This window comes from Lepidochelys kempii, chromosome 1, assembly GCF_965140265.1.
Source record: "Lepidochelys kempii isolate rLepKem1 chromosome 1, rLepKem1.hap2, whole genome shotgun sequence".
Lineage (NCBI taxonomy): Eukaryota > Metazoa > Chordata > Testudines > Cheloniidae > Lepidochelys > Lepidochelys kempii.
Window position 1 is genome coordinate 235,902,673 of NC_133256.1, and position 12,676 is coordinate 235,915,348.

The 12,676-nt window shown below is 42.7% G+C and overlaps 1 protein-coding gene across 1 annotated transcript in view; it reads right to left on the minus strand.

The window, feature by feature from the left end:
* The window catches only part of PIK3C2G (phosphatidylinositol-4-phosphate 3-kinase catalytic subunit type 2 gamma), a 278,348-nt gene that overhangs the window by 176,068 nt on the left and 89,604 nt on the right, over positions 1–12,676 (minus strand). Inside the window, exon 15 of the mRNA XM_073335036.1 lies at positions 12,127–12,315. Within this exon, the coding sequence (XP_073191137.1) occupies positions 12,127–12,315 (189 nt within the window). The remainder of the gene's footprint in view (positions 1–12,126; positions 12,316–12,676) is intronic.

Here is a 12,676-nt window from a genome sequence, read left to right on the forward strand (position 1 = left end):
CAGTTTCCCTTAACAGTTTGGGACTTGCTTTGAAAAAAAAGCCCCCAAAATCTGAAATTCTAGAAAACATTACAGTAGTTTTAAAAAAGCACCACTTATAGTATATGGATGCATACTGGCTGTTTCCAAGCTCTGCATAGAGATCAGCTAGACAACCCTAATACTGACCCTCATACTGCATATGCAGCTCCCACAGATTGAGAGATACACATGACCCAACGTTTTCAAGTTGGGCTCCTGGGGCTAAATTCACTATTGAGTTACATAGGTATTAATTTGGCCCATAGATCTTTAAAAGGGCAGAATTTAGTCATTGCATTTGTACTTTATTTTTTTTTACATATTTTTGTGGCCTTTTGACTAAGGTTATGTCCATACTACAGACTTTTGCCAGCTTTGATACGTCAGTCAGGGGTGTGAAGAGTTGTGATCCCCGAATGACATAGCTGTGCTGGCAGAAGTCTCTAGCATAAACACAATTATATTGGTGAAGCTGGCCTTTTATTGAATAGCTTGTTTACTACACTGGTACAAATGCATCCGTGCTGGTGTTGCTGCATCCACACTAGGAGTGCTTTGCTGATATAGTATGCCAATATTTCTTTTCTAATAAAGTGCTCCTAGTGTAGACATATCCTAAGATCAAGTATACGTCAGTTTAAATATATGATATTTCCACTACTGGGAACTATATCCTGCATTGAAAAGTAATATAGCAAAATACAATATGTCCAATAAGTTCTTGGAATGTTTTGGGGACAATTTTATGTTTCAGTAGGTGGAGGAAGTAACTAGATGGACAGCCATTTTAGACTTGATTCTGACTAACAGGGAAGGTGGAAGGCATGTGAGTGAAAATCATCATGAAATGATGATTTTTGGATTCTAAGGAACAGATGGAGTGAGAGCAGCGGAATCAGGATAATGGACTTAACACCGCCCCCCCCAAACAGACTTTAACAAACTCAGAGAACTATTAGGTAAAGTCCATGGGAAGAAAACATAAGGGAAAAAGGAGTTCAATTTCTCCAAGGGACAAAAAAGCTGACAGTTTCTCCAAGGGACAATAGCAAACTATTCCAATGTGATGAAAAGACAGGAAGAATAGTAAGAGGTCAGTATGGTCCCATCCAGACCTCTTCAGTGACCTGAAAATTATTACAATCCTACGAAAACTGGAAGCATGGACAGATTGCTAAGGATGAGTACAAAAGAATAGCACACGCATGTAGGAACAAAATCAGAAAGGCTAAGGCACAAAATGAGTTATACCTAGCAAGGAACATAAAAAGCAAATAAGATTAGGTTCTATAAATACATTAGGAATAAGAGAAAGATGAAGGAAAGCATAGGTCTTCTACTTAGCGGGGAAGGAGAGCTAATAATGGACAACATCAAGAAGGCTGAGGTGTTTAGTGAAGATTGAAGTAAAATACGCATTAAAAAGGTTAATGATGACCAGATACTTAACACAATTAATATTAACAAGGGGGAAAGAACACAAGCCAAAATATGGAAAAAACAGGTGAAAGAATATTTAGGTAAGTTAGATGTATTCATGTCGGCAGGACCTGATGAAATGCATCTTAGGGTATCTAAGGAATTAGCTGAAACAATGTTGGAACCATTAGCATATCTTTCAGAACTCATGGTGATGAGTGAGATCCCAGAAGACTACTGCTTCTTCTTCAAGGCTTAGCCAGACAGTCAGCCATAGTGATCGTTTGCCATTTGGTCCGTTCCTGTGCAACCGCAAAGGCTTGACGGTCTGAGAGCCCCACATTGGAACAGACTTGATGAACCCATGTAATAGGGGGTCTGCCTCTGAGCCGCCTCCACCCCTCAGTTGGTGGAATTTTATCCCGAATGTTACAAGCCACCCAGAGAACAGCGTCCGCTGGAACATCTTCTGGCATTCTTGCAACATGTCAGAAAAACGTAAGGTGCTGCCTGCGGACAATGGCCCCAGTAGTCTGTACACCCAACCGACCAAAAACATCTGCATTACAAATGAAGTAATTCCACTTTATGCCCAATATACAATGTCGACATTTTGTGTGTAAAGCCTCCAGCTTTGTCCAGTCTGAGCACTGTAGTGTCCATGTCTGGCAGCTGTACAACAGTAATGGGAAGGATGCAGCTTGAATAAATCCTGAACTTGGTTGTCATACTAAGATGGTGTTGATTCCATATCCATTGTAAACGGTCCATGGCAGATGCTGCGATGCCAATCCGATGAAGAACTTCCATGTGAGAATTGGAGGAGCTGGCAAGTATAGAGCCCAGATAACAAAAGCTGGAAACTGATTTGACAGTTTTGTTGTTCAAAGAGATTGGAGTCCCGGGTGGACCTGGTTCTAGATTTTGCAGTTTTGTCTTTGACCATGAAACATGGAGACCAATCTTAGCTGATGACTCCTCCATATGCTGGAGTGCCTCACGAAATCAGTCAGGGCTCTGTACTAAAAGAACAACGTCATGAGCGTAGTCAAGTTGTGACTGAGAGATCACCGATCTCAAGGCCTATGGACCGGACGGAATGTTGCATTATGAAATCCATTGCCCAACAAAAGAGTGCAGGGGCCAAAACACAACCCTGCCTAACACCAGACAGTCATTTAAGGCACTGACATCTAGTTCCTCAGATGAACACGAGCAGCAGTTCCATTGTGCAGCTCTCTAATCAAGCCCAGCAGAGTGGTAAGGACACCTATGCCCTTTAAGGCCTTCTATAATGCGACATGGTCTACTGAATCAAATGCAGCCTTAAGATCAACATATGCTATGTGCAGAGGCTTCCTGAACTCACGATGTATCTCTGACAACAAGCGAAGGGCCAAATGGCATCTAATGTGGACCTGTTCCTTGTAAAGCCTGACTGTTGGGGACAATGCTTCGGATGTAGCAAAGGCTCCAGGCATGCCAGCAAAACATGCACAAATACCTTCCCTGGAATGGAGAGCAAGGTGATCGGCCTATAGCTCTTACATTCTGTGCGTGGTCCCTTGCCCTTATAGAGTAAGATCACAATACCGTCCTTTCAGGCAGTTGGCAGGGTTCCAGTTCTCCACACCAGATGAAAGATGACCAGAAGTGATTCTGCTACAGTATCAATAGCACATTTTAGTAGCTCTGAGGGGATGCCATCAGCACCAGCTGCGCAGTTTAGAGATGGCACACTTCACTTCATCCAGTGTTGGTGCATCTGGATCCAGAACCGCAGTGACTGCCAGATCATCCAGCTCTGAACAAGAGGCAGCTGGAGGATGGTTCAGGACACTGTGATAATATTCCACTCAGTATGAGAGAATGTCATCATCCGATTTACATGGATGGCCTTGGCTGTCATTCAGGATGCCATTTGTAGTGACTACTTCTTGTCTGTTGAGGTTGCGAATGGTGCGGAATGCTGGCTTCAAGTCACCCCTGGTTAAGCCAAATTTGACATCATTAGCCACTTGGTTATGATATGCCTCACAATCATGGAGTGCCAGGATGACTGGAGAAGAAGACTGGAGGAGAAAAAAACATAGTACCTATCTATAAAAAGGGGAACAAAGAAGAACCGAGGAAATTATAGACCAATCAGCTTGAATTTGACACCTGGGAAGACACTGGAAAAATTACTAAACAATCAATTTGTATGCACCTAGACAACAATAGAGTTATAAGGAATAGTCAACATGGATTTGTGAAGAATAAGTCATGCCAAATCAACTGTGACAGGGTCAGGCCAGATGGCTAGAGGAGAGTGATAGAAGGCAGATATATTAGCCCCAGGTTAAGTAGGTCCCTTTTCCCTGGGTAAGGTAATAGGGAAGGTTCCAGAACAATCAGGAACTTTCTGGAAACAATTAAGGCAGACAGGCTGATTAGAACACCTGCAGCCAATCAAGAAGCTGCCAGAATCATTTAAGACAAGCAGGCTAATCAGGGCACCTGGGTTTAAAAAGGAGCTCACTTCAGTTTCTGGTGCACTTGCAAGGAGCAAGAGGCACAAGAAGCTGAGAGTGAGCAGGCGTATTACTGGAATACTGAGAAGTACAAGTATTATCAGACATCAGGAGGAAGGTCCTGTGGTGAGAATAAAGAAGTTGTTGGGATGAGGCCATGGGGAAGTAGCCCAGGGAGTTGTAGCTGGCTCTTGTAACAGCTGCAATCCACAGGGCCCTGGGCTGGAACCCGGAGTAGAGGGTGGGCCCGGGTTCCCCCCATCCCTCCATCCCTCCAACTCCCTACTTGATACCGGAGGAGTTGACCTGGACTGTGGGTTCCACCAGAGGGGAAGGTCTCTGGCCTGTTCCCGATCCACTAGGTGGATCAGCAGAGACTGCAGGGATTGTTCTTCTTCCATTTCCCCATGCTGGCCAGTGATGAGGCTAACTGAGTGACCGGCAGATTTGAGCCATGAAAGTGGCCAAACTGAGGGCTGCCGTGAACCTCTGAGGCGAGCAAATCTGCCAATAAGCGCAGGACCCACCAAGGCAGAGGAGGAACTTTGTCACACAACCTAATTTCCTTCTTTGATCGGGTTACTGGCCTACTGGGGGGGGGGGAGCTGTAGATGTGATATATCTTGATTTTAGTAAATGCTTTTGAAACATACCTCCATGACATTCTCATAAGCAAACTGGGAAAATGTGGTCTTGGTATAACTACTATAATGTGGTGCAAAACTGATTGAAATACAATACTGAAAAGTATTTATCAATGGTTTACTGTCAAACTGGGGGACATATCTAGTGGGATCCTGCAGGGGTCTGTCCTGGGTCTACTACTATTCAATATTTTCATTAATGACTTAGATAATGGAGTGAAGAAAATTTGCAGATGACACCAAGATGGGAGAGACTGCAAACACTTTGGAGGATAGGATTAGAATTCAAAATGACCTTGAAAACTGGAGAATTGGTCTGAAATCATCAAGATGAGATGGAGTAAACACAAGTGAGAAGTACTACACTTCAGAAAAATAGCAAATGCAAAACAACAAAATGGGGAATAACTGGCTAGGCTGAAAAGGATCTGGGGGGGTTATAGTGGATCACAAATTGAATATGAACCAACAACATGATGCAGCTGAAAAAGGGTTAATATCATTTTGGGGTGAATTACCAGGAGTTTCATATGTAAGACATGGGAGGTCCTGTGTCCCGTTCTGCTTGACACTGGTGAGGTCTCAGCTGGAGTATTGTGTCCAGTTCTGGGCACCACATTTTAATAAGAACATGGACAAACTGGAGAGAGTCCATAGGAGAGCAACACAAATGGTAAAAAGTTGAGAAACCTGACCTATGAGGAAAGGTTAAAAAAACTGGGCATGCATAGTTTTCAGACAAGAAGATAGAGAGTGGACCTGTTAAGGGCTGTCATAAAGAGGATGGTGATCAATTGTTCTCCAGGACCACTGAAGGTAGGACAAGAAGAAAATAGCTTAATTTGCAGCAAGAGAGATTTCAGTTAGATATTAGGAAAAACTTTCTAACTGTAAGGACAGTTAAACTCTGGAACAGGCTTCCATGGGAGGCAGTGGAAGTTTGGATGTTTTCAAAGGCAGGTTAGATAAACATTTGCCAGGGATAGCGTAGTTATACTTGGTTCTGGCTCAGTGCCAGGGGATGGACTAGATGACCTCTCAAGATCCCTTACAACACTGCATTTCTATGATTGATAGAGGAGGAGGGGTAGGAATAAATTTTCTAATAAGGCTTTTCCATTTGAAATCATCCATGGGCTAGGATCTTATATTTTTCCAGAGGACAACAAATGTCCTCCTCATCTTACTTACACAACCTTCAGGTGGTCCTTAGGTGTTTAGCTTTCTGCCTACCTTTGCATATCTGTGCACAAACACTGCAAGTCACCCAGAATATTTATCCATTTTAACTATGTGTGCTTGCCAGCAAAAGATTTAATCAAAGTTAAAGATACTGAAAAGGCTATTGAATGCCTTAGTAATGATCTGCCACTTATTGCAGTGTCGTCTATTACAACATTAATACATAGCAGTTTCATGACTTTACAGTTTGTCTGTCCTGTAAATCTAAATACAACTACCAAATGATGTGTAGTAACATCCCTGTTTACATGGCAGATAAGCCTGTGTTTACTCTACTCTGTACATACATATACAATAACTTTCAGAATCAAAGAGATTCAACAGACAAGATATAATCTAACTGCTTCTTACTCAATTATTTTATTGGCATTCTGCTATTGATGTGGAGGAAACCGGCCAAATTCTACTCCTAATTACATCAGGAGCAATTTGAAGCAACTTCACTGAAGTCAATCCGGATTTGCACTGGAGTAATAGAACAGAATTTAGCCCCAAATCACCAGGTATTTTTACTATTATTTGTGAAGTGACTTTCAGATGTCTCACCACACTTTTACAAATTAGACTACACTTAACATTACCCAGCTCTATAGTGCAGCCACATTTGGGATGGGACACATTAGCCACTATACCTAGTAAAGTAATGAACACTGACATCAGGTTCAGATCAGGAGGTGAAGAAGGGTATTCTGACTAAGAAGAGAAGCAGGGAAGTTTAAGGATATTGTTATTTTGCCAGTACACTCGTGTTAACATCTCCCCTTATACTCTTTACAAGGATAATCTCATATAGTCACAGGGGCAAAAACTAGGGATTCCAGCATTTTGTAGGGTCCATATAACTATGGTATTCACAAAATAAATCCAGCAGCAGAGAAGGAGAGCGGCTGTCCACAAACTGACTTCTTAATGTTCATTTGGATGTTCAAGTTCAGGAATTCAAACCTCCAGAGACTGATCTAATCCCAAACACTCTTGCTTTCTTACCCCCACCCCCACCGCCCGACCAAACACTGGGGGCCCTTATCCAGCACTGCTATCTTCAAGCCTTCCAATGACATTCTACCCCACATGCTACCTCCTTTAGTATCTGAAGGAAACTGGCCGGCCTCTCTTCCATCTGTTATCGTTGAGGCACTGCAACCACACTAGCCTGAGGATCTTTTTGAGAGCAACCAGACCCTCTTTCCTCAAGAAGCTGGAGATTAAAACTCTATGCCTGGCAGCTTACTCTGCAGGGACCCATAAAGCCTAGTAGAGAAGACTCAAAACCCTATCAGTTCTAATCCTGCTTCCTCTTGGAGCCTGGGTGGTAACAATTTACTTCCGGTCTAGAAAAAGGGCTCGCTTAGCAACTCTGGTCAACAAGTAGGGGGATGGAGTGAGGACTGTCCATTTCCCACACCTCTCTGTCCACCTATTCTGGGAATGGCTCAAGCAGGCACAAACCTTCTTATCCCATGTGCCTGAAGTGAAGATCCTCTTAGCATGCAGTGGGATATAAGAGGGGTTCTTACTCCTCCTTACTCTCCTGTTGTAAGTGCGTGGGGTGTAGGTGGTCTGGCCTAGTGGTCACAGCTTAGCGGAGGTCTCTCCACCAGGAACAGGAGTCACCAGGCAGGAGCTGGAGGAATCGCAGGGCCAGGTCCCATAAACAAGAGTCAGAATCAGAGTCAGGCTGGGGTCAAAGTCCAGATATCAGAGGCAGTACTGGGTTAGAATCGAGGGACAGTAGTTGCGGTTGAAGTCAGAGATCAGGAGACAAGGCAAAGTCTAGCACTGCAGCAGTCCAAGGTCTGTGTAGTTACCTAGAAAACTTCCTGGGCCAACCAAAGGGGTGAAGTAGGGGCACTTGGCCAATCACAGGGCCACAGGGTACTATCACTCTAGGTCTCGTGGGCGGTACTTCCTGCAGTGCCTACTCTCCACGATGATGCTCCCTGGCTGCACCTCTGCATGGTTCTTGGTGGCACTGTGGGAATCTCAGCCACCCGAGGCTCTGCCAACCTGGGTTCTAGTCCCTAGGTCCTTGTAGTTGTGCAGCCCGAGTCCAACCCACAGTTTGCAGGAAAATTTGTTTCTCTCTCTTGTATGTGGTAAAAAGCGGGTTGGTACTATCTGTCTTTTGTGGGGAGCTGTTGCTGAGTGCTGTGAAGCTCTGATATTTCATGTACACTCAAAATTGTTATCTAGTTACTTTGTTCTTCAGGTTAGCTAATCTGTTCATAAATACCAAATATAAAAGAACACAGTATGTAATCTGAAAAGCAAAATAGCCTGACAATTTTTAGGTGCACCTGCCCTACATGTATATAGGGTATAAGTGTGCCCGCCATGTATATGATGGCATTTATAACACTGCATTTGGCTTTTTTCCATCACCACAATAACTGTGCCTGTATCATTTCCCTGGCTGGTGTGCCACACAGAGAAGTGAGAGTTGAACTAAAATCTTGGCTTTCTCCCAAGGAAGGTAAGTAAGGGAAGCCAATGATGAAAATGGAGATGCACAGGACAGCAGCCAGCAGTGCAGGGGAGGAGGGACCAGATTTCTACCCTTTGCCTTGGGAAAATTTATATTTTTCAGACTGTAGTTTGTAATCAGCCTTCCCTGAAATTAGAGGTAAAACTATGAGTGTAAAATCTTATTCTGCCCTCTACTCTCCTTCCTTCATTAAAGAGCTCTTCAATGTTTTTTAAATTGTTTTTTAAGGACTGGCTCCTGGGAGGCCCTAAGAATCCATGCATGATGCATGTATTGGATGCAAGAATGCTACTAAATTTATCTGTGAAACGTAGCATGAATGTGTTTCCAGTTTAGGAAAGTTCTCCTTTTCTAGTGCATAAATGACTAGCTTATTATTAGTCTGCCTAGAGTAGTGCTTGTAAAGTAGAGAAGATAGTCAGCAAAAGGGGAGATATGCCAGAAGAATGAGATGCATCTATTACACTTAACAGGCTTGTGAGCAACTAAAAATTTTAAACCTACACTATATTGCAGAGAGAGCTGTATTATGTGCTCTGAACATTGGGGCTTGATCCCGAGTGGCACCAAGCATCTGCAACTCTTACTAAATTGCATGGGATGTACTGACTTCTTGCGATCAAGACAATTGAATGTTGTCTCCTGTGACTTCTTTTCTTTCCTCTTACCCTTTGCAAAAGTGAGCTTAGTGCTCAGGAAATGTCCTTTAACCTTGCTTTGAGAAGGTCATGTAATTTAGTCTCTTTAGCCCAAAGCTTTCAAAAGTGACTAGAGATTTTTGGGCACCTAGCCTGTGTTTCAGAAAGTGCTGAGCACCCACCCTCAGAAAATCAGGTCCCTTAAGATGTCTCAAATAAAGCAATCCAAAACTGCAGCAACCAAAAACCGAAGCACCCAAAATTACCAGTCACTTCTGAAAATCTTGACCCATAGTTTCATGGATGAGACTGATAATAAACATGCCAAATGGTGACAGATGCCATGGCAACTTCTGTGATGTAGAAATTTATCCAGAGACCAGCCAACTTATTTCATGTACACAAGCCACTGAACAATCATCAGATGGTAATGACTTCTGGTTACCATCACATTGGACTACATTTGAACTAGCAACCCAGAGATCAAAGATCCCATTATCAAGCCCTGAGCCTTCCAGTCCTCATGAAACAACTCTTTAATTAAATGGAGAATACTCATTATTGGATCACATGAGAAAACACACGCTGAGATAAGAAGCATTTCTGTTAGACACACCCCACCTTTTGTTTGCATATGACATCCTTTTGTAGGTTAATCCATAGTCAAAAGAAATTAGGAGGACATTTCGTTGCTCTGAGAAATCAGGAGCAGAGGGCAAAAGCTGCCAGAGCCAAGCATAATTCAGACCAGAGTAGAGCAAGCCTTCCCAAACAGCTTAGTCAATGCACCTGCAGTCCAAACTGATTGAAGGTCAGAGTGGGAATGTGAAGCCAAGTTAGCAATACAGCCACTGCTACTACTTAACTGATAATTATTTAATAGGTTCAAAACAAGACACCACAATCCCAGCCAGCTGAACCCCCACCCCCCTCTAGCAGTTCAGCCATCTGTGAAACTGGTCCTTTAAAAATGGACATTTAGTGAGCAGTGTACTACCCCTAATCCCCAAAGACAGCTTCCCAGTTCGTCTTAAACACACATGCAACTTGCCAGGGACATTAAATATTTCTAGTCAGAATATCTAAAGAAAAGACAACTTCTATTGAGATCCCTGGCCTCTTTTGTTAACATGTTTGTAAAATATAAACCAGGGTGCGCACATCTCCTGTGAGGGTATGTAATTAGGGGAACCTTCCCTCTCAAATCACAAGTATTTACTCTTGGCCAGCCATTCCGCAGACTGCATTGGAGGAGTCAGAGTTATGACCTCAGCCCACCCTGCCATGCCAACTTGCAGAGCTGGACAGACTCAGAGTGGTGTGTACATTGCATCTTATAAGGGTGTGCTGCAGTTGGAAGGTGCTGTTGTGACTCCTGTAGGTTTACTTGAACTAGCTTTGATCTAGCTATACAAAAGCTAGCTTGAGTAACAACAACAAAGTAGTCACAGCAGCAGTGGCTATGACATGATCGAATATGTACCCAGGGTTCTGGGTGGGATTGTACTCAGGAGGATAGATTGTACTGCCAACCATGCTGCAACAGCTAAACTATTATTGTTACTCAAGCTAGCTTTCATCTAGCTAGATCAAAGTTAGCTCAGGTGTGCCTACATTTGCTGCAACCATACTTTCGGACTTCAGTGAAGACACATCATAAAAATGTAGCATAGCAACTGTGCTCTGTGAAAGGCTTTCAGGCCAATGTGAGTCACAATGCCTTTTGGATGGGGCTATAAAACTGCATACCACACCCAATGTAGAGCTGGATCTTCAAGGAATAATTGAGCCCTTTGTCTCCAGAAATGCCAACTGTAGGTGTAACCAGTTAACAGGTTCTGTTTTGGCGTGTTCCCTAAATCACCATTAAGACTTTTGCCGGTCTGGAGAGAGAACATCAATTGTGGTGCTTGTCCTTGTATTTGTTCCAACATGAAATAAAAGGGTGCTCTGGTAAGTCATGAAAGCACAGAAATATTGCAATGATGGCAAACATGGTATGCACACATACACTGCTTGAGCACAATCACAAATGTTCCAAAGGGCTTTCCATGCACTACGGACCTAATCCTTCAAGATCTTTGCATGCAGAACTCCCATTACATTCCAATAGGAGATGTTCGTATGTATGTGGGGAAGCTTAATACTTTGGATTCAAACCTAAACCAGAGAAGGGGGATAAGAATAATGCTGGAAAGTAACAATTATCTGTGGTTATTTTTAAATATATATATTTAAGTATCTGTTTTTGTAAATGAGTAATGAGGGTATGAAGTCCTTACTCACTGGGCAAAAGGATTAGATGAAGTCTCCAAAACCTCTCCTTTTTATTTCTTTTCTAAAGACATGGTTTGTAGCTAGTAAATCAGTTTGCAAAGCAGGATTTGCAGCTTTAATCGTAGAAAGCTCAACACCCAGACAAGCAAGGGCTTGACAGTGCATCATTTGCACCCTCATTTTGTCCAATTGTGTGACATTTTCACAGGCAGATTTCTTAAAACAAGCCTCCCCTCCCCCAAAATAACCTGAGAAAATACGTTTGCTGACACAGGTTCATTTTGCTGCAGATCATGTATGTCACAGGTTAAAAGGTACCCTCCACAGCAGAGACACTTTCTGATGCACAAAAGACACCCAGCTCTCACTGAAAGTCAATGAGAGTGCAACATTAGAAGCCAGTTCTCAATTTTCCCAAAGTTTGGGATGTTTCTATTACAGAAAGAAGGGCCAGTGGCAAAGGTCATTTCCAGATACACACTTTGAGGTAGCATCTTGATCTAGGAGCATGGTTCAGCCCCATCTCCATTACTCACTTTGTGTCTGTACAGCAGCGTTAAGATGCAAAGTGTTGTATAAGTGCTAAGTATCTGACTGATCACCTGTTACTAGAAACTGAATGAATCCATCATATAGAATGAAATATGCTTTTCATTATCCTGCAAAATAGCAAATTTCTCAGGCAAGAAGGCAGGGCCAGCGCATTCAACTGAAGGTCAGCTCAAGAGTTCCAATTACATCTTCATTTTGATACAGAGGGAAAGCTGAAAGCAGACAGTCAATGAACCAAAGCTTGGTATTATACTAAGCAACTCAAAGTGCTGAATTAATCAGAAGACTAGGAGTCTGTTTATTGTCATTTTCTGACTTTGTTAATTTTCTCTTACCTGAAAGTCAGAAGCCCAAGTGCCTCCAAAGGGTTAGAAAAGATCCATTCCCTCAACACAGTATACATTTCTGATATGCTCTTTCGATCCCAACTGGGGGCACTGCCCAGTACCAAAGGAAGAGAACAGTTTTCATTATTGCAGTAGGAACGATAAAACCATAAAAATCTTCTCTCTTGCTCTGACAACCTGGAAGAGAAGATTAGAAATTCAGTTTGAAATTAAAACCACCTAGAGCCTAGTTTGTAGCAGCAAACTATTGTAAAGAGAGGGTACTGCTTTCTAGCTACTTCTTCTCCTTGGAATGGGATATCATTTTCTGCACACCAGCTCTTATGAAGAAGTGATATTTATAATCTGGATCTGTCAGCCTTGGGACATATAAAGATGAACTCTCAAAAGAGATGCACATACAGATATTTCACATTGCCAAGGTCGCGCTCGCTCTCTCTTTTTCTCCACAGTCGTTTTTTAGTGTGTGCAGTTTTGGCCAGAGAAATTACTGTGATGTCCACTGCCTATTCTATAGCATCTCTAATTAACTGTGGTG